General features: G+C 30.4%; 1 protein-coding gene across 1 annotated transcript in view; it reads right to left on the reverse strand.

Moving 5' to 3' along the window:
* The window catches only part of LOC106477324 (manganese-transporting ATPase 13A1-like), a 63,277-nt gene that overhangs the window by 6,216 nt on the left and 33,898 nt on the right, over positions 1-23,163 (reverse strand). The window contains exons 15-22 of the mRNA XM_013937910.1: positions 22,664-22,772; positions 21,589-21,698; positions 18,384-18,476; positions 13,763-13,859; positions 10,614-10,822; positions 6,900-7,017; positions 6,394-6,590; positions 4,157-4,299 (exon numbers count right to left, since the gene is read on the reverse strand). Coding sequence (XP_013793364.1) covers positions 4,157-4,299; positions 6,394-6,590; positions 6,900-7,017; positions 10,614-10,822; positions 13,763-13,859; positions 18,384-18,476; positions 21,589-21,698; positions 22,664-22,772 — 1,076 coding nt within the window. The remainder of the gene's footprint in view (positions 1-4,156; positions 4,300-6,393; positions 6,591-6,899; positions 7,018-10,613; positions 10,823-13,762; positions 13,860-18,383; positions 18,477-21,588; positions 21,699-22,663; positions 22,773-23,163) is intronic.

Genomic DNA, 23,163 nt, shown 5'->3' on the forward strand with positions numbered 1-23,163 from the left:
AAACCTGGTTTTTTACTTGCAGCTACCCATTTCTTTCTATAAGGAATATTTTTACCTTGAATATTTAAAATTTTCCACATCTAATCAGTGTCTCCAAATAACTTAGCTGCCCAATTCACAATAGATAATTCTTTTTGCATCCCTTCAAAATTTGTAACCAAAGTATCATTATTCCTTATCTCCATATGCAACAAAATCTAACCTAACAGAGCAATGATCACTTGCACCCAGATGTTCCCCAATTTCCACCCTCTCGATCATTCCTATATTTGAAGTTAACAATAAATCTAAAATAGCATTGTTTCTAGTACATTCCTTGACTAATTGGTGAAGAAAGCCATCCTGAACAGTTTCAAGAAACCTTTCTCCCTCATGGTTTGATTCTAGAATTTCCCAATCTATATGTCTAAAATTAAAATCACCAATAATTATGACTTCATTAACAGCTGAAATCTTAATCTTATGGAAAGGTTTCTCATTAATTTCATCAGTATCATCTGGTGGCCTGTAACAAATTCCCACTAAAAGCCTTTTCCCTTTATATCTGCTAACAGAAACCCAAATGGATTCAATCTCCTTGCTATTATCTTTGATATCCTCAACTTCAACAGGATGTAACTCACGTTTTACATATAAAGCCACTCCTCCCCCTCTTTAATACTCTATCCCTATTAAATAGCCTGTAACCCTGTATTCTGCCATCATAATCATCTACGTTTAACCATGTTTTAGTTATTCCCATTACTTCAAAATCCTCCATTCCTACCTGTGCTCTAAAGTCATCTGTTTTATTTCTTATACTTCTAGCATTACAATAGTAACAATTAAGCTTATCCTTAAAACTACTGCTAAACTTTTCTCTGTTTTTCATTCTTTTTGCGTTTATTTTAGTTTTTCCTGGCCCTCACCACTGTCTAGTCCTAGTTTAAAACTTCCTTTACAGCTGAGTTAATAGCCTCAGCAAACAAGCTAGCCCTAACCCTACCTAAATATAAACTATCCATTCCAAAAAGTTCCCTTCTTCCACTGAACTGATCCCACAAGTCTGATCAGTCAATCTGCTCATCCTTACATGCTAACCTAAGCCTAGCATTTAGCTCTAGTGATCTACTTATAACTTCATTCCCACAGTTAATTTTGGGCAGTATCTCTGACAAAATTAAGTTATGGCCTTTTTCTTTAAATGCCTTTATCAACTCCTTGTACTTATTAATTAGCTCTTCTGACCTACCTTTCCCTACACCACTAGCCCCTACATGCACCACAAAAACTGCATCTCTGCTAACCCCCTTTATTATATCTCCTGCTCTGTTAGTTATATCCTTCATCTGTGCCCCTGGGTAGCATAATCTAATTCGTTTCTCCCTATTTATTTGCCCCACAGACTATTCTTTCCATTTGCCTTGTCAAGAAATCACCTATAACTTACTTATCATCCATATCCTTCTCTGACCCTTTTGTTTTCCTTCCCTCCAATAGTTCCTCATATGCAGAAGCCAAGGGCTGAAATTTGTTGCTCAACAGAATAGACTCATTATAACTAAATTCACTACTTTTACTCTAATAGTACTCTTTCTAACTTCCTGAAAGTCACTGTTAGTTGATGTATCCCTTACATGTAAAAGCTTCTCCTCCTGAAATACTGCTGCCATTTCCCACAGTCTACAGTTCTCTTTATCTATTGCATCTACTTTGATTAGGATAGCCAACAACTTCTTCTTCAATCTACAAACTGTACATAAAAAGTGCACATCTTCATCACTAGCTTCTTTAAAAGTACATGCCAGTCCCTAGTTCCCAAATAAAACCCAATTATTGCACCCACTACACCCTAACAAACTGTGAATGCTTAACTCCTACACTAGTCTTAACCATTGTATTTATACTTATAAGTTATAGTTATGAATTTAGATCCACTAGTTAACAAGTTAATTCTTAAAACACCAAGAGACAATAAACTAGTTTTTAAGATTGTATTTATTTAATAAAACAACGTAATTATCCTGTTTTACGATTTTCCAGTAAGTTGAAATATACCTAAGCCTAAAGTACTGTTACACATACTAAGCCTATTTTAACACTGTAGTAAAATTTACACCACTAAACTCTAAGTTAAAACTTTGACCACTTTACTTTTATTTACCAGTCTTACTATATCTAGTTATTATTGTTATTTAACCCAGATTACTACAAATTATAATATTAATATTAAATAACTTTCAGAAATCTATAAAAGCTTAACTTTTCAACATCCACTCTCTTCGGTTGCACCCTCCACCATCAAAACTAGAAACATCAACTATAGACATTAACAGGCCATAATTTAGAACAGGAACAAACCACCTTCTTTATTTTCTGAGGTATCAATAAATTTGTTACACTCATCAAAAACAAAGCTCCTCCCAACTCTTCATGCTTTTGATATTACTTATTTACTCACTTTTATTTGTCAATGGTAAGTGTTTAACAAACAGAAAGGCCATTTTGTGAGCTACATGATTATGACAACTTTATGTTAATTTAATTTGGAGAAAAGCCCCATTTCGCAAGCAGCTTTTATTAAGTGTAGACTGAAATTGATGCTCTAATAAGTAATTAAATTGTTTTAACCTATTTATATGTTAGTTAGAAAGCCATACAAATTATAGTAGCTTTGAGACATTCTGTTTTGCTGTTTGAATCATCGTTTTTATGTTTGAAAATACATATTTGAAAAACTATGTAAATTAATTTTTTGGACAACCAGCATGGTGTGAAAAAAAGTGGTCTTAGCAAAGTATGGCAATGGCTAAGAGTAAATTCTCGAGTCCACATAGGATTAAAAGTAATAATTACTGGTATCTTTCTTGTTTTTATGTATATTTCTTACATGTATATATTTGGCAAAACTACCTAAAATGTAAAAATTTAAAACTTATTACAAGATGCAGTAAAAAAATATAGATAAAACAGATTAAATGAAACTTTTTCATAATAATCCTTGAGAATCTTCTGAGGACACTGTCAGATGTTGTATCATGTAACATGAAACTTTCTTTACCCTAAACTATCTAAATTTTTGCTGGGTGATTTATTTCTTTTCATGGTAGTTAGATATTGTTCAAAGAGCAATAAAACAGTAAAATTAAATAAAAGAAACTGTTAAATGTTAAAGAGGCCTAAAGCTCATAAGATATATAACTGTAATTGTCTATTCCATTATGCAGTTAATACAATAAGAAAAAAAAAAGTATTATTATTCTTAACATGATAAATCACCTTGCACTCAGACTAGCCAGAGCTAAAATGACTCAGTATATTCAGTCAAATCTTTAGTGAAAATTCTGTGTACAAAATACTTGTAGTGTTTACTAAAGATTTATCAAGTTTTGTGAATACGCATAGTAAATTTGGAATTACAGAAAAAATTAATGCTACAATCTAGGTGTCCAATAGACCAACCCTGTGCACATAGGGTTAAAGTAGGCTCCTTCCACTACTAAAGGAAGTTATGCAGAAATACTAATTTACACAACACTGGAATGCTATTTAAGATAAGCTCATTCCATTACTATAAGATGTTATTTAATACAAGCACTTTCCATTACTCTAGGATACTACTCAAAACAAGCTCCTTCTGTTACTCTTGGTAACAATAAAACAGTATCTGTCTTCTGACAATAAATATAGTAATTACTAGGAATTTCCCATATATTGTTTTTAACTAGTAGAGTAATTTACAAAGAGATCATTCCATGAGAATTCTTACCACCAGTAAAATATTTTTACTGCATCTTCTATAATGTTATTTGTATCAGTATTCCAGAGAATAAATACATACTCCAACCTTTCGTTCTTTTTTTTACATACCCAGTCTTAAGCTGGGAAGTTCCTTTATGTTAGGTTTTAAACAATAGTAGTTGTTTTAAAAGAAACCATTTAATAGGAGATGCTCTCATGACTTCAGTACTTACTTAGGAGGAGACCTTAAGGTTATGAAGGAGATAACTTGATATGAGCTACTCTTGTGACTTCAGTACTCACATAGGAGAAGGAACTTGAGGTTATGAAGGAGATCACTTGATTCAAATGACTTCTGTACTAATCTGAGACAAGGACCTTGAGGTTTTGAAGGAGATCATTTGATACAAGCTGCTCTAGTGGCTTCAGTACTTACCGAGGAGGAGACCTTGAGGTAGCTTCTCTCACTAGGTGTACTAAACATGAGAAATGGACAGCAAATTGAAGAAGAACAGTCAGTATGGTATATATGTTGAAGATGTTGGGCAGAGGACGTTCTTTAGATAGTCTTTTTAGAGGCTAGAAGAAATTAATTCAGAGTTAAAATAGTACGTTAGATATGCTGTTTCGTAATGTGCACCAGGAAAAATCTCTATTTTCAGTTACTATTCATAATATTGATGTTTTTCTTCTGAATAAACATTACATGGAATATTTTTGGGATTGTTTTGATTACCTACAGATAAATGAAAAAAAAAAGTTATTATTTATTAACAAAAGCAGATTAGATCATAAATTTAAGTGAAAAACTTTTCTATCACAAAATACAACTGCATATGATCTCCAGTGGGGATATGACCCCATTTTATCAGTTTTATCACTTTAAATCTTCTTTGAAGGCATAGGGATAAATTAAAAAGCTGCAACATGCAGTTCCATACTTCTAACATGGTAAAATATAAAATTAGCACATTAAATTTCAAATTACATATATATACACATAGTGCCTTCAAATGAAGTTAATTCAATTTTTAAAAATTTCATCTTCTGTTGCATACAGTTATAAATTAATTAAGTTAGCATTTCATTGTAAGGCTTCAATTTTCTAAACATAACATTGAAAATTATGTATACATGTTAATAAAATTTTCAGTTAATAACAAATATTCTGTTATCAATCATGTGGTACTTTCAATTGGCAACAGGCCTGATCAAAATTAAATAAAGAAACAAAATAAGAAAAATGACAGGCAACTGCCAGCTTTGATTCACTGAATTTGGGACTTCATCAGATGAAGACATCTTCCACACAAAAATATTTTTACAGCATGAAGCTGGTTAATTTTGAAGCTAAAGATGAAAATAGTCTGAAAACTAAAACAATTCATAACAGATATTTTTCACCCTTGATGTATTTAGCAAAATCTATGATTAATCAAAGTTACTAATTTCAATTCAACTTTCAATGATTTTAAACAAGTAAACAATGTTCAGAATTGTGGGAAAAAACCCCAAACTTAAGCAAAAAGTGACATGGTGTGGTCATTTCACAAGTTGAGTTGGAAAAGGTATACAATGCAGATTATCAAACACAGAAACATTTAATCTTTGAAAGGAGAACCACTTGTCTTTATTTTTTTATATTAAGCATTAGGTTGTACAACATACTATCTGTGGAGTAACAGCATGAAAACAGAGGTTATAGTGGACACAACTGGCAGTATACAAACAAGATCTGGAGTAACAGCATGTGAACAGTTAAAAGTGGACACAACTGGCAGTATACAAACAAGATATGGAGTAACAGCATGTGAACAGTTAAAAGTGAACACAACTGGCAGTATACAAACAAGATATGGAGTAACAGCATGTGAACAGTGACAAAGCACTCTGGTAATAATGCTAATAGGGCACCACATTTTTGACAAACAAAACTAAATCTACAAACTTATTCAGTGCCAGTTTTTACAAAATGTAGTAGAAAATATTTCTAAATTCCCAACACTGAATGACTAGTTGTTTTTACAAAACTTTTTATTCTTAAAAAAAACCTGATGACACGTTTCTTGGGATGTATAGGTGTAAATATTCTACCATATTGCTTCTAATTAACACCCCCCCTCTCCCCAATATTTTTACAAAGCTTACCTTGTGTGACAGCAATAGTAATCCAACATATAATCCACTCTTATTATCGCAATTTTGATTTGAAAAAAAAAGAAAACAAACACACACACACTTATTAGCATTTAAATCAACAAAACACACGTGAAAAACAGAATCCAGAAGTGCACAAATAGTACACTTAGCAAATTTCCTTTGCAGTTTGCAATTTCCCCAGGGGCAATACAGTATGTATGAAAGTTAGTGATAGACCAAAATAAAAATAAGTGGTAATAATAAGATTAAACTCTACATTAATCCCTTCTTATCATGATAAAGAATTAAAAGTTAACATTTATGGCCAAGAAAATTTGAAAACTAGTAAGGTTTTGTAATAAAGAACATATAATTTTAATTTTTCTACATCTATCAAAGTATTTTTTTTTCATTAATATGATTAAAATAACTCATAACTTAAAACTTACGCTCACAAAAATTTCTTTACTTATCTAAATGAAGATTTCAAAATGCTGAAATTGATTTTACACACTACACAAGAAATAGTCATACCTTTGAACGAGAAATGAAGAGAAAACAACCTGCCAGTAGCAGACCTTGTAAAGTAGCCTGGGCATCACTAAACTTGATCCCTTCAAGGTACAGAACACTCTGACTATATGCCAAGATGAGTGCATTTAAAGCCAGAATTTTGAACATTTGTAGTGTTGTCACCAGGGTACAACGTCCTTGTTTTATCACATGGCAAACTAATTATAAAAATATTTATAAGGCATTCTATATATATTTGAAACAAATTTTAATTTTACTTAAAACTTCATTTAAAATTCTAAATCAAAAATAAAGGACACTGTACTGTTTTCATATGATAAATTATTTAAATAATTGCATGTAAAATTATTTTATTGGTTCATATCAATTTTTTTATTTAAAAAATAAGAGCCTAAATGTCAATATTCAAAAGAGCATTGAATTTTTTATTAGTTTCATATAGAAATATAGTCTATCAGAACCACTATTTGTTCATATTCTTGGTACACAAGAGAGAAAAAACATACTGCATTCAATAGAAGACATTTTTGCTGTGAATGGTGCGGCTATACTGGCATCCCCCAGCTTTACAATATGAGCTTGCTCTTGTTCTTCAATCTCTTTCAGAATCTTTTGAAGCTGTTTCTAGATATAAAAAAAATCAATAATTTTCTATTTTTATAAATCTGTGGACCAATTAGTAAGAACTCATTCTAAAAGAACCTATTATATTGAAATTGATTGAATAGTTTCTGTGAATGCGATTTTGGATTAAATATAGCATATCAAAACAAAATCTTATTACAACTTTTAGGGAAATTAATAAAAACAAAAATTAAAAATAATAGAATTGCAATGAAATGAATATGAATTGTGTATTTTGAATATAATTTTTCATAAATTTTACCAACGAAGTAAATTTAAAGCATGACCAAATACTTTTCCAGAGAATATAAACATGATAAATAGTATAACTCTGTACAGCACAAATAAGCCAATTCATGAAATTAAAATAAAAGAGAGAGAGAGAGAAAACCCATAATATTTTTGAGAAGATAACTTACCAAAAAGTATGTAGCTATTCAACATCTGGAGTAAAAGCATGTAAATAGAGCTTAAAGTGGTCATAATAATGAGGAAACAAGTTCAGCATTTCATAACACCAGATTGGGTTTTCAGCATATTAACATTAGAATGCAGTTTCATCACTTGGCTATCCTTGACATTAACAACAATAAAGCCAATAATATCTTTCAAGGTTCAGCCAACTTAGGAGACTTAAGTTATTCCTAAATCCATATAATTAAAGCTCAAAATACAAAACAATCTCTATAATAAAAGTATAATAATAATTAAAATAAAAAAATAATAATTAGATGTATTAACATTCTAACCAATACTGTTAGTGAAAGTAACATCACAGAAATGATGGAATATATGCCATGGGTCAAGTATTAGCTGTAAAGTGGCTTATGTTCTGGTTATAAGAATAAAGGGTTCCCATTATTCAAGATCATTGCTCATCTACTTTTTAACATGTTGATTTCACTGCCTGAATACTGTGGCTAAGGTTGACTTCTATCACCTTACATATGCTTGAATTACTACAGTAATAATCTATACAATAAGTAATGGGTTCAAAATAAAAGCCTTACACAGCACAGTTCTATGGGAAAATTTTGAAAAGCTAAAAGCTCTTGTAAAGATTGGCATATTGCATACGGATGTATCTCAGGCAGAATATGCTTTTAACAGATTGATGCATCATTGATGCTTTAGTATGACCAACATATATTTAATATGTACTTTAATATGCAAAGTTAAGTACTTTTACAGTAGAAGGGTTGTCTACAGAGAAAATGTGTGTTTTTAAAATTATGCATGTACTGTTGTTGCTTATTTTGTGAGGAGAATTTTATGTTTTTTATTAAATGTACATAACATAAAATTATCATTTCAAGGATAATAGTTATACCACAGAAGTATATGTCAGTGAGTTCTATATACAAGTTTAGTTTTAATATAAAAATTTGTGCAAAAATCACTATGTGCTTGTGTGCACATCATTTTCAAATAAATCTTAACTTAACTCTTTCTTCAATATATAAATGCTTTAAGTGTGAGTATACTCGACATTTTGTGAAAATTACTATTGAATAGTCTTTTAAAGTCACTGAAGCATAAAGTAAAAAAACCAGTGCTAAAGTAAACTATTTCATAGTTATTAATTTAGCCACAGAAGGAGTAGTGCTTCTATTTTGTTTATTCACTAACTCTTTTTCTGTATTTTGAATACCCAAGGTAATAAAAACAAGTAAAGTTAAACCAAAAAAATTGCAGCTTTAGAACTAAAGTTTCTTTCACATAAGCTGGTTAGGATTAGTTAATCTTTTCATAGGGTATATGGATTTTCCTTGTTTTATTTAGTTTTTTATCTATTATTATTACTTTAACGGCTTGATGTGTAAAGCAAGTTCAGGCCTAATTTCATGAAAGCTTTTCCATACCCCTATCAATTATAATAATTAGCTCTTACACAGATAGCTATAGTCTTAGTAATCAAATATACTACTTAAAATTTGCTAAGCATCAGAATTTTCTAGCAATAGGTTTATTAGATAAAACTATTTTTTTGAAACAATACTTGTGCCAGTGCTTTTAAATGTCCTCTGCAGTTGTCAAGTGCTTTTTCAGACTGTGTAATCAAGCACGATCATCAAGTATAGCAGAAAGTGGGTGACCTCTATTCTTGGAATATTCAAATTTTGGTTCTTTAATTGTAGACCATTCCAAAACTTAAAAGACACATTTTATAGCTTTACTGCTTCATTCAGTGCACTTTGATGCCACGCAGGCACCATCTGAGCTTGCAGGTACTCTCAAGAGGAACAGGGATGCTCCAAAGAGGGTTGTCCCAGAGAAGGGTTTCTGCTGGACTAGGAATCAGTCAAAGGGTAGTCTCTGAGGCATGGAATTGCTTCCAAGAGACAGAAGTGGACAGAAGACATAATAGTGGTCAGCAAAGAACAACAACACATCAGCAGGATCTATACCTTGTTACATCAGCAAGTAGAAATTAGACTTTGAATTCTACAAGTCTTCAGGGAAACCACAGAAATGCTTCTGGAGATACTGTCTTCACCCAGACAGTGAGAAACAGACTCCATGCAGCCAGCCTGAGAGCAAGAAGACCAGCAGTGGAGTCCCATTGAGAGCCAGACACTGTCAGCACAGGCTTGAATGTGTATAGAACATATGGACTTGCCACCAGTTTTTTGGTCAAATGTTCTCTTCATGGATGAATCTAGATACTGCCTGGACTATGATGATGGATGCACTTGAGTGTGGATACAACCTAATGAGAGATAAACAGATGTGAATGTGATAGAACATAACATAACCAGTATCAGTCTCAGGGGTCATAAAGACTTGTACATCATCCAGAATGGAGTTTTGAATGGAGAAAAGTACAGGGATGAGATCCTGGATGTTTTTGTGAGGCCATATGCACGAGCCACAGGCCCATATTTAATTTTAGTGAATGACAATGCAAGAGCACACAGGGCCAGGTTTGTGAATCACTACCTAAAGAATGAGAGTATTGAAACAATGGACTAGTTAGCATGTTCACCTGATCTGAATCCAAGTGAACATGTTTGGGACAAACTGCAAGCAGCAGTATCAGCTTTTTCAGTGCAACCTACCAGCCTGGAGGAGCTTGGAACCACTCTAGCCCAAGAATGGAATAATATGTCCCAACAGACATTCACCAGACTGATCCAGGGCATAAGAAAATTCTGTCAGCCTGTCAGTAATGCAATGGGAAGATGTACCCAGTATTAAGCTAAAAACAAAACCCTGTTTCCTGAATATGTGTACACTTTGAGATCTTTAATATTAATCTTTATTTTGGGAATAACCCAGATCCTGGACATTAATTTTGTTATCATGTCTTTATTTTAGTCAAGGTCAATTAAAACCTTGTGGTTGAATGAAAATAAACACTTCTACATTAATTTTGTTTACATTTATATATTCCTTGAAAAATTGCAATATTATTCTGTGATCCTTATAGCAAAAGTTGAGTAGTGTAAATACTTAAATATGTTGTAGAAGCTTTTTGGTATAATATAAAATTCTTAGTTTGTAAAAGTTAAGAGGAAATTAACATAGGTAGTATAAACTAAGATAAAAATGTCTAGGAAACATCAAATATTTGATTTGGCAACTCCTGAATTTACCTGGGTGTTTTCCATCTTTTCAGCCCTGCTTGGTGTTCTTGATTTATTTTCTGATCTTTTCCCAACTTTTCCTTTAGCAGCCATAGCTTCAAGTTTGTTAGAAATGGATCCACTAGATGGCTCTCCATCCCCAGTATTTGCTTTACTTGTCTCACGAGCCTTCTTCTTTTCTAAAGGTTGTTCTGGAGAGGTGCTCAGCAATGCCACACCTATTATTAACAAATAAATCAGTAGGCTTTACTATTAATATTTTACAGTCAATAAGAAAGCTGACATAAAAAATATTTGTATAAAATAAACTAGGTTTACCAAACTAAGAAAAAAAAGGTACAGAAAAATAATTAAAAATTAAGAACGTACAAGATACTACACTAGTTTAAATCCCAAACCCAAAAACACTACTTTGATATCGCAATATATCAAACAGATATATATTTGATTTAATTATTTATAAATGTTTCAAGTGCTATATTTATGATGTGTGAAAAAACAACCTAATGATAAATTTTTTGATTATTTATTCTATAGCACTGGACCAAAATGTAATGTAATATAAAAACTGTGAGTACATAATGTATCTATGGTTGTAATCAAAGGGTTAAGAACATGCTATCTATTTAAATGAAACCTTCGAGTGATTCTTATTTTTTAGTGAAAACATTTGTAAGAGGTAACTATTTCATGAAGTTATTGGATTATGAAAGTGTTGCAAGAAATAACGATCTTATAACACTAACTGCTACCTCAGGTTATTTACAGTGGCTGAATAATATAAACAAAATATATTTCATCATTATAAGGTTTTATATATAACACATAATTTTATCAGGATCACAGAGATTTTGAAACATTAGCTATTAACCTAAGGAAAATAAAACTTGAAGAGAAAAATATATGAATAAACCAAACAGTTTTATGGCAAATATAAAGCTAAGAACAATTAGGCTTGACATAAATTTTCTCTAAAGCCAGTTTAACTATAAAATATGGCTGAAAACATTTCAGTGCTGGTTCAAAAACCACAAAACTATAATGTCTACTACTGGGTTTTGTTCAGTAAAATATGTAAAAATCTCAGTTTAACCTTCTTGCTACTGGTAGGTAATGATGTACATGTCACAACTTTTTAAAAAGTTACATTCTAAATTTAATTAAACTACTTTATTGTCATTATATCCAAATAAAAATAACATCAAAAATTAGTTAAAAAACAACTTTTAATATTATGTAAATTTAAAATTCTTAATTTTATAAGAATATTTAAAAAATGTCCTCAGTCACCCCTAGTAGGAGAATTATGACATTTGTTCTCTGGGTCTTCTCTGTTCTCTAATTTATCTACCATACCTCTGATAAGTATGGAATTTAATGTAAAATACTCACTATCATACAAATATTACTAAGGCAAAGCATAATTTTTATAGCCTTCAATCTTATTTGTTTATGGAGCCATAAACTACAAAACCAGATGCACCACATATTCTCTTTCACAAATTGCCAATAGTTCTCTCTGATGTTTTATACTCTATTATTCATAACCAACAGAAAGCCAAAGTTTCAATCTATCAAATAACATATTATGTTACATTGTTTTCTGTATAATGCCTATTTCACCTTCTGTTTGAAAATTCTCTTGCAGTAGTTACATCGATACGCTTAACTAAATTTTGAAAGGTTTTTTATCACATAGTTAGAACACCAAGTAAATTATGATAGCTGTAGATCATTGTTTGCCTTGTGTGTGTTATTATTCCATGTTCTTAGGTGCATTATTTGATTAAATAAAAATTATTTAGTGTACTAGTACCATTAGTATAAAAAATTAGGCTTAACTTTCATCGACAGTCAACAGCAAAAAACAAAAACAAAACAAGAGGACATGGGTGAGTACTATATTTATTAGAAACTTACTGGTTTAGAATAGGTAAGATACAAAAAAACTAATAATAATTCTTCATGAGGTATGCTCACAAGCAGCTCATGCATTACATAATTTAATATGGTAGCTTGAACTACTCGTTACCTGAGTGATTTACAACTTGTTATTTGCAATTATTAGTTAGACATGGGTCAAAGGGCAGTAAAAAAAAATAATTAAAATATAAACAGATGTATACTGTTATGAAAGTTAAGCTGGTTAGGATAAACAATTGTAGTTTCCTGTTACAATTTGCAGCCATTCTAGAAAGAAAAAACAGTAGTTTACTTTTATTTTGTAGTTTTTTATGGTGATTAGCAAGTCAGTCAAATTGACTGAATGCATCTACACAAAATATAAAGTTTTACTGAAAAAGTTTGATATCTATTTATGAGGTTTTAGAGACTATGCAAATGAAATTTGACATTACTCAGATAAAGTACTTTTAATTTTAAGAGAAACATCAATTTGCAATTGGGGTAGTGAACATTCTGACTTCATATATTTCCAGACAATTTTTTAGTAAAAAATTAAAAAATCTTATATTTTTGTGTACAAAAGACTTGTAATGTTTACTGAAAGCTTGCCAAATTTCGTGAAGATATACAAAACACGTTTAAAGTTATAGCATGAAAACACTGATGGTTACTTTGGGGTTACGCACTTGGCAGAATCGACAGAGCCCTTAGTGAGGATGGTAAACAATATTACAAAAACTTATTAGATGTGTTAATAGAAGCAATTAAAAATTAATGGCATACCGCGACAAACTCTGATATAGATATGTGCACAATAAAGCCACCTATCTGCTCACCAATAAGCTTCAGGTTTATAATGCTAAAGGTGTACAAAATTCAGTTAGCCTATTGTGTAGCATTGTACTAAAAACTAAACAAAAAACTGAATAAGAAAACCCAAGAGTCCTCCAAAAACATAATCTTCAAGTGTATTGACAATGAAGCATGAATCTAGCATCTACTCAGTTGTTGTATTGTAATTTCATTTGCATTATCATGGGTTTATAAATTTACACGTTATTATTACTGTTTGTTTGTGCAGTTCAGGATGTTTTCAGCAAAATGGTTATTTTGTTATATCTAGAAATGAAAAGAAAAACTTTCATACTCTCAATGTCCATCTACCCCCAGTGGCTGAAAGTTATTCCTATTAACATATAAAAGAAATACAAGCTGATATCCAGAGGACAAAACCGACATGAATTTAATCTTACCAACGTGGGCATGCTTCAGTGCTCCAACATCATTGGTTCCATCTCCACACATTAAAGTACTATAACCCAGACTCTTCAAGGTGGTAATTACATATTCCTTGGAGGAAAAAAAAACAACTGCAGCCTTACATATATATATATACACACACACTTTCACATGCAACTTATGAGTCTTTGAAATATTATTATTATTCCTTTGTCTTACACAGTAAATATACTTCTTTAAATCTGTGAGAACTTTTATTGATAAGTAAAAGGGAGGTTTGTGCATTTGACTCTAATGAGAAAATTACCATAAAAAACACACAAAACATTATTTTTACTTTTCTAGCCTCATTTTTCTTGGTAGAATGCATACATTATTATCTTCTCTACACTGATTGAAACTCACTGTCATGACCATTACTTAGCTATATCTTGTTCTTCAAATTGGCTAATTTATACCAAACAGCAAATATTCTGAAGCAAGTTCCTGCCATTCTTGAACATTGTTCTAAAAAAAATTGGGTAGTCAAGCTATAATTATTCACTGAGGCAAGTTTGAAGGGTCAAATTTGCCAATGCAAAATATGTCAGCAGTTGTTTCTTTTTAATTCCAGTGGTATATGTTTTGAAATTATAAAAGCAATGACTAGCCAAAATTTACATGACCCTTGATAAAATACTCAGTAGGAACACACAGCTAAAGGAATTAATTCATTACTGAATCTTCCAAGACAAGTTTACAAAACACCTCTTTTGTTAACTGCTCATATTGTGTAACACCAAAGGCTGACCAATAAGCTGCGGATAAATCCATGTCCAATCAAATTAGCCAGTAAAATTTCTAAAGCCCGTCCTATAAGAAATGATCCCAAACCCCACATTCTTGGTCATGGAAAAATTTCAAATTCAATTTATGAATTATATAAGCTTAACTTATGATTCATTTACATGGTTAAAAAGCAACAAATTAAGTTCAAAACATTTCAAACTAATATTCAATTTATTCAAAGTGTACACACTATATAATCAATGTAAATTAATAAACAAAAGTTCATAGTAAACTTCATCATTAAGTACTTACAGTAATGTTTTGGCAATCAAATAGCAACTGTAGGAACACATACAATTCCCTAAACCACTTGCTAATTAATTCATATTCTATGCATAAGCTGCTAATTTGCAGGACTTATGTGGTGGCAGGAGCTGGGAATCAACCCTGAATTAGAATGGAAAGTGAGAGCCTTTAAGAAGAAAAGCAAGGATCAATTCCCTGTTTCTGTTCTGTCATTTTCAGAACTCCTTGAAGATGGCAGCATATTAGCAGCTTGAAAGTAAGGTGTAAATACTTTGTAATTAATATCTAATAATTTAAAAAATGATTAACTAATCAGTGATTAGTTATAAACAGATGAAATGTTTCTTTAAAGTTATAAAACAAGCATTATTTCATAAGCTGAACTAACCTGGTTAAAATCCCAGTCTTAGATTATGAACGAGTAAGCTCTCTTTCATACAAAGCCTTTGTTCGTTATTGTCTCTTGTTAAGATCTTAAGAATTGACAACTATGTAACTATTTATATCAATTCATGTGTTCATAAGACAATTACATTCTTTCACGACAGTACAGATTCAGTGATGTCTGAAAGCTTGTGTGATGGCCATTATGTATATGAATGTTGGAGATTTATTATTTTAATTTTTTAATTTGTATGTATTACACAAAGCAGGAAGTTTTAAAATGTTACTTTATTATGATGTTTGTAAGAGTCCAATTTTGTGGCTTTTTCCTGTCAGTAATTATGGTGGCTTACTTCTGCAACAAAAAAACAGAACATTTGTTTTGTTTAGTTTACTGATCATTCTTAGCAACCCTATTCTTGTACGTATGTCTGAATTTCAACTTGAGTGGGTTTAATTTATGGATATTAAGCTGAATATAGATTATTTATTATCAGAAAAAGACTTCTAGGTTTCTGTAGAAGTCTTTAGCATATGGACTGATTCAATAATGGTGTTTATCTTTATAATAAGTGGTTAATACCCTTTATAATGTTATAATTTATCATATTTTTGAAATTTCCAAAGTACAAGTCTATCGCTAACATTTTGATAAGTTGTTATGGTAAATCTACTCTACTTCAGTTTAGCAATGCAGAAAAACTACATATCAAGTGTTCTAAAAATAAGTTCATTATACATTTTCTAAAAGAATAATTAAACATATTGCCAAGATCTTTGAATTCTGAAATTAAACAAAGGTCTATGTTTAAATGTTTAACTAATTAGTCCACAGAGGCTTTCAAATTAAAACAACAATAATCTAGATTTTATACGTCTTAAAAATTTCATAGAAAATATAACAAGATTCTTGTACAATGTAAGAAAACACCTGATCACATTAACTAATTTAAGATGACAACAGGTTGAAATCTCATTTATGTAAAAACCGAATGCTGTAATTTTTAACTGTTTTGCTTAAGGTTGAAAATAGTCTTAGCTTTTGGTTTAAAATTTACAATATCTAGTAAGTTAAAAGCTGATGATTATTTTCTATACTTTGAGCAATTTTTACAGTTTGTCATAACAACCAATATATTTTAAAATCTGAAGAATCTTTTAGTGATATTAGGGCTCCAGTCAGTGAAATATCTTTAGTATCTTTTAATAATTCTTCTTCTATCGACTTTTAAATGTATGAAATGAAGATTTGATAGCACTAAAAAAAAAGCTTAGTTAAAAACAATAATATAGTCAGAATTAAATCTGATAAAGGAAACATCATAGTTATTTTGGATAAAATAGATCTAAGTGAAGTTCATAATATCTTGAGTGATTCAACTAAACTTTTAAAGCTTAGCATATAAAATAATTTCAAGAACATATGAATTTCTGCATAGAGTTTGATAACATCAAGAAATTTTCATGAAAAATGGTTTTCCTATTTGATTGTTTGAATAATTTGATGACTATTCGAACAAACAAGTCATTAGTAAACTTTTAATGTATCAAGTTCTGAAATGTTCAGTTTATATAACCTTACCATATATAAAACCATGTACAACTGAGATGCATTTTAAACCAGAATATCATTTGCTGTATTTCTTCAGATATAAATATCATATTTCTCCATTGACAACTTCATATTTAGTTTATCATTTTAACAGTGCTTCCTGAAAAAACAAGTTTACACCAGTTCTACTACAAGGAAACGGCTTCGTTTATCAGTTTAAATGCCCTTGTAAGAAGCACGATAAGATCAGTTTTACTATAAGGAAGCTGCTTAGTTCATCAATTTAAATACCCTTGTAACAAGCAAGGTTACATCAGTTTTACTACAAAGAACCTGCTTAGTTTACCAGTTTAAATGTCTTTGTTTCAAGCCAGATTACATCAGTTCTACTTAAAGGATGCTGCTAAAATGAGTGGAAATACATCACGCTTAGGAATTCCAAACAAATCAAGTGTGTTATTCTATTTTCCAACTTATTGCTTTCTGTAGAGAAAACACTATAAACTCTTCCCCTAGAGATTGGTTTAACATAACAATATTTGAACTGATGTCCTGTATGAATACTGCTCAAATCTAATTTTATTGGTGATAATACTATTGTTTGGACTTATAATTTCAATGCATTATGTTTTACAGTTTATGTATTTGGACAGGATAAATGTCATTCCTTTAAACATCAAATATTACTATATAGTTGAACAAATTAATGAATTGCAAATGAGCAACATCTATACATTACGGCCATATAAAAATGGTGGTTTCTAAACTTTTTTCACTAACAACACCCTAACCTACTTACCTTGATTTGCATGATGCCCCTGCTGCCACATGTATTATTTTTTGCAGTTTCTTTTTACTAGAATAAACACCACCCTATGGGTGGCTGTTTGTGCTAGTATTCATACCTCATTGAAAAAAGTTTAGAAAAAGTGAACATTTTCTAAAAAAAGGATTTTTCTGGGAATTCCGTGTGCGAAAATTATTCCAATCGTGCTGATATAAACTATAATGTTTTTATACATTAAAAGTGGTAACCTTTATTGAAAAAATAAGTTTGTTTTAATAACTCCATTTTAGTACTATATTTACAAATTGCATCAATAAAGCTATAATCAAACCCTCACGCACAGTCCTAGTGAAAGTCGTGTTCTTGTTGCTAGGAGAATACTTTTATTTAAAATTGTGTTCTGTGATAAAGAAATGGTTATTGCACATACTTTTTCTTACTGTCTCAATCTTGAATACACAAGGTGTGAAATTTTTTTATGGATTTTTGTTTGTGGTGCCATTCAATAGATGGATTCACATTGTATTTATTATTTTGGTCACATACCTAGATACATATACCCATTATTGTAAGATGTTTTTAATTCTTCTTCATTTGGTGAAACTCTCATAACACCCCGAGCAATTTGCCACAACACACTAGTGTCATGACAATCAGTTTGGAAATCAATGCTCTAATGTATATCCTATAACAAGATTTGGTAGATACAACAGTACTTCTGTAAATTTTATCTAATGATGCTAATACTAAAGAAGTAAAATAATTATTTTCATTTGTCAGTGGAAAACAAAAAAACATTTGTTTTTAAACAGTAATTTTGTATGAAGAATAAGCATACCTTTTGTTTTGGGGCCACTCTGGCATATACTCGTATGTGTGGAAGAAGTTGATTAAAGAACTTTGAATCAAGTGAATGAAGATAATTCATTCCCTGAAATCAGAAAATAAAATTAATACATCCTAAAATTTCTTACAATGTGTAATAAAATGTTTAAAATATTCCCTACAGAACTAGTTGAAATTAGTGTAAACTTATTTGAGCTACAGAAATGTATAAAGGAATTGTGATAAAAAAGAATCTGAAGCAATTATTGTTTTTCAATGAGCCACCTCCTCATTTGAAGTAATTGTTAAACTTTTTTCTCCAAATAATGTGAATGGTTTCTTGAGATGTTTTTATACAAATAGCTTGTTGTTATAATACAGAGTTCACATCTTTAGTAACTTCAAAAGCATCATCACATTATGCGTACTGTATTGACTAAATGCTTTCAATAATTCACTGAAATGATAATTATAGTTACTAAAATACACATGAAAAAAATTAAATTGGCATAAATATTTCATTTAACTATCTCACTACGAGGTCAGTCGAATTAACCAACCTTGTAACCACTTTGTTCTTGTTACAGTTTCCGTACTATAACTTTTAATACAGTAAGTATATCTTCACAAAATCTGGAAAACTTTTAGCAAACATTATGTCTTTTGTACACAAAAAGACCAGCATTTTTAATGAAGTATCTTTACTAAACATTTGTCTGAGAATATATATATATATAGTCCAAGTGCAAAGTAAGTTTCATGTTAAGATTAAAAATACTTTTCTTCATCTCAAAAATACCAAATTTCATTTGCATAATCTCTAAAACCTTCTAAATAAATTTCTTATTTTTCTCAGTAAAACTTTATATTTTATCTGTTATTTTCTCTACCCTAACACTATAAAAGATTGGTCAATTTGACCAACCTCATACTCCCACCAAGGAAAAATTTAAATAAGTCTAAATTATCCTTTTCTCTTTCTAGAATGACTTCATATTGTAACATGAATCTACATTTATCTATCCTAAATATCTTTAAACTTGTAACAGTATACACCTATTTACAGTTTTTAAAATTTTATTGTTTTATTGCCCTTCGAACTGTGTATAACTAATATTTGTGCCATTATAAGTTGTAAATTACTTGGCAAATGTGCAACTCACATTACGCTATCCAATTGAATTATGCACAAGCCGCTCGTGAGTGTACCTCCGTGAAAATTTTTATTATATTATTATTCTTTATTTTACCTAATCTAACTTTAACTAACCTAAAAAGTTTTCTATTTTTACATTTCAGTCACTTTTATAATAATAAATACAGAATACACATGAAAATCAAGAAATAAAGTACTTACTAGGGTCTTCATTTTCTTTGTTGTTGACTGTTGATGACTTTTAACCATACTTTTTTATACTAATGGTATTACTGCACTAACTAATTTTTTATGTAATTAAATAATGTATCAAATAACACAAAATAATAACATGCAAAATGCAGACAATGTTCCATAACTATCACAATTTCCCTGGCTTTCTAACTATGCGACAAGAGCCATTATAAATTCATCTAAGCTAGTCAATTTGTTTCTCATGGGAATAAAACTTGTACTGAAAGCAAAATTGACAATTCTCTGTACAAAAAACAACATAATCTATATCTCATTTGATAGATGAAAGCCTTGGCTTTCTATTGGTTATAAATAATATGGTATTGAATGTCAGTTTATTGGTAATTGAACAGCAATTTCTGAAAGAGAGGCTGTGACAGGTGGGCATGGCAAGAGGGGTATGATTTTTTATTTGATGGCTTTGTAACTAAATAAGATTGAAAGCTAGAAAATTATGCTTTGCCTGAGTGATGACAAAATTATGATGAGTAATTTACGTTAAACTTCATACTTCTTGGAGGGGTGGTAAATAAATTAGAGAAATGGATGCCAAGAGAAAAAATGTCATAATTCTCACACTAACTGAAGTTCAGGATATTTTTTAAATACTGCCTTATAAAATTAAGAACTTAAAACTTATATATACTATTAAAATATGGATCATTAGCTACATTTCTTATGCTGTACTTATTGCCATACCATGAAAAGAAAGTAGTTTAATTAATCTTTGAATGTAAATCACTAAAAACCTTGTGACATATGCAGAAAAAGATGCCCATGGAGAGAGGGTTATAGAAACTGAATAAAACAGCTAGAATTACTGGTATTTGAAATAAAAATTGCTTAAACTTAAAAACTTCAATAGCTAATTGTTCTTTACAAATTTAGGATATTTGTTTTGTTTTTTAATAGAAATTATCACAATAAATAGAATCAAATATTGTTAATTTTTACTGTGAGTTGTATGTTTCAATTTTATACATGTTCTAATGCTACAAAGTTTTTCTTTCGCCAACAATTGGTTGAAACTTAATTAGTGAGTGACATTAATCTTTTTTTCCTTCCCTTTTTTGTTTGTATTACAGCTGGGTAACTCAAATACCTATGAGAATCAATAATGTGGATTACAGTCAATTAGTTAAATTAAAATTAAATTGACTAAAGTTATGAAAATCCAGTAGTGTTTCTGAATATTACTCTTTCTGATTATTCCAACTATTCAATAATCAAAATTATGGTTAAATCAATTAATGTCATAAAAGTAATCAACCAATCAAAATTAGTTTCCAGTTATTAATGCTTTCATTTATTCCAACTATCAAACTATCCAACTATTCCACTAATCAAAATATTACAATTATGATTTTTCATTATTATTTTCAATTAATTAACGTGTGTTCAGTTTAACAGTTTAATTTTTTCTTATAGCCGTCTCATATGACAATAATTGATTATTTGCACGTAATAGATTAATGAGCCTGATAATTCTGTCTTTCTTTTCTTCTTATTTTGAGATGCCTCTTTGAAATTCTCTAATTAATTTTGAATTTTCTCTACAGACAGTTAAGTTTTATTTAATTTTATAACATGTATGTTTCTATTTCTTTTCAGAAAGGCATAGATCAAATTTTCTTATTACAGTATCATACTAAAATTCATAGATCAAAACAAGTCATAATTTACTTGAAAATAAAGTAAGATACCAATCAAACTTATATTTATGGTGTTTGATGGTTTTAGTTGTCTTTTATCTATCTAAGTTAGTATAGAAATTGAAAAATCTATGATCTGATTCTGAGTTATATAATTCCTATGGAATTACACATACTTCTCCAGTTAAACATAAATCGTAAGATCTGTATAGAAATCTATGTCCTCCTTCTGGAATAGCTGGGAATTTGGCAGTTTGATCTATTGAAATCCATTGCCATGTTGAATCTGAAATATTCAGAAAAAAATAATTTTGTCAGGATATGTCTGAGAGGAAGCCATGAATATTAGTTTCTAAAATTACAAGGACTCTTTAAACAAATAGCTTCAAAGCATTATCCTTTAATTGTCAAATACTACAAAAATCACTGAAAACAGCTTTTTGTACATTAAAATCAGCTCCGAACGTGTATCTGACAGTGTATTTTGCAGTGGCACAAATAATGGCTGTCCTTCAGTAACGAAGATAGATTATTGACTTCACTACAAGTATCACTTTGTATGGACTTACTATGAATGTTGAGATATATATTTTATTGGAAGAGGGAACCTATCAGTTTTGGATCAACACTAGTGGAGTGTTGGTTATTTTTCTCTTCTTTCTCTCTGACCTCTTAATTTCAAGGTACAGGTAATATTTTCTCTTCAACAATGTAATTCCCAAATGAACAATTTCACACCATTCTATGTTGTCTGAGCCAATGACTTACCAGCCCATGGTATCCATGTCACATGCTAACAAGTGAGATTGATGTTGTCTTTGCATTTCTTCCTTGGGCTTTCTTTTGATCAATGTCCTTATTTTGCCTCACTGAATAGTACTCATAATTCTATGACCATAGCTACTGATCTGATGGATCTCTAATAATTTTGTATAAATATATGCATTAAAGTAGTCAATAAATGTTTTGTTTTGTTACTACTAACTATGACTGTTTCTCATGTAAACTTCATGGAGTGGTGACCTGTGTGCCACTACAACTTGCACATTATTGGTATTTTTAACACATGCTATTGTAAGTTACCATCTTAACCAGCAGCTGTTATGAAAGTGTTACATAAATAAATCATGATTCTAAATTAACATCACAAAAATAGCAGAAATCTTATTTGCTTATAGGTGTATGAGCATGCAACATGTAATTCATTGTAAAAAAAAAAGTTATATTACAGCTTTATTTCAAAGTATTTACCTTCTCTTTCTGATGCACTCAATATAAGTGTCTTCTCATGTTTGGTGAAACGAAGTTCTCGAGCTACATGACAAGCTGTGAGTGGAGCATCTCCTGTGATCATCACTGTCTGTTCATCACAACATAAAAACACTTTGATTATAAGTCCTACATCATTGAGTTTTGAGATTCATTTCTAGTGAGAAAGTAGTTCAACAACATTTTACTTTCAGACTATAGATATGTTAGGAGAGGAGAATGTACTAGACTTTTTTCCAGCATTTCATTGAGTCATGTTCCTTAGAGTTTAAAAATTACAGCAATATATAGACAGTCCAAGGAACTTCAGATGATGTGTTTAGAAGTTAGTTACAATCATTCATTAACTATATCTTGTACCATGGCACAATCTATTACTTAATGAAAATGCCTTCTTCTATCATGTGTTCTTACTCTCTCTGTCTTGCAATGTGTGTGGAATAACAACAGAACAATCATCTAATTCTATCTCTATGTATTCA

This window comes from Limulus polyphemus, unplaced genomic scaffold (genome assembly GCF_000517525.1).
Source record: "Limulus polyphemus unplaced genomic scaffold, Limulus_polyphemus-2.1.2 Scaffold164, whole genome shotgun sequence".
NCBI lineage: Eukaryota > Metazoa > Arthropoda > Merostomata > Xiphosura > Limulidae > Limulus > Limulus polyphemus.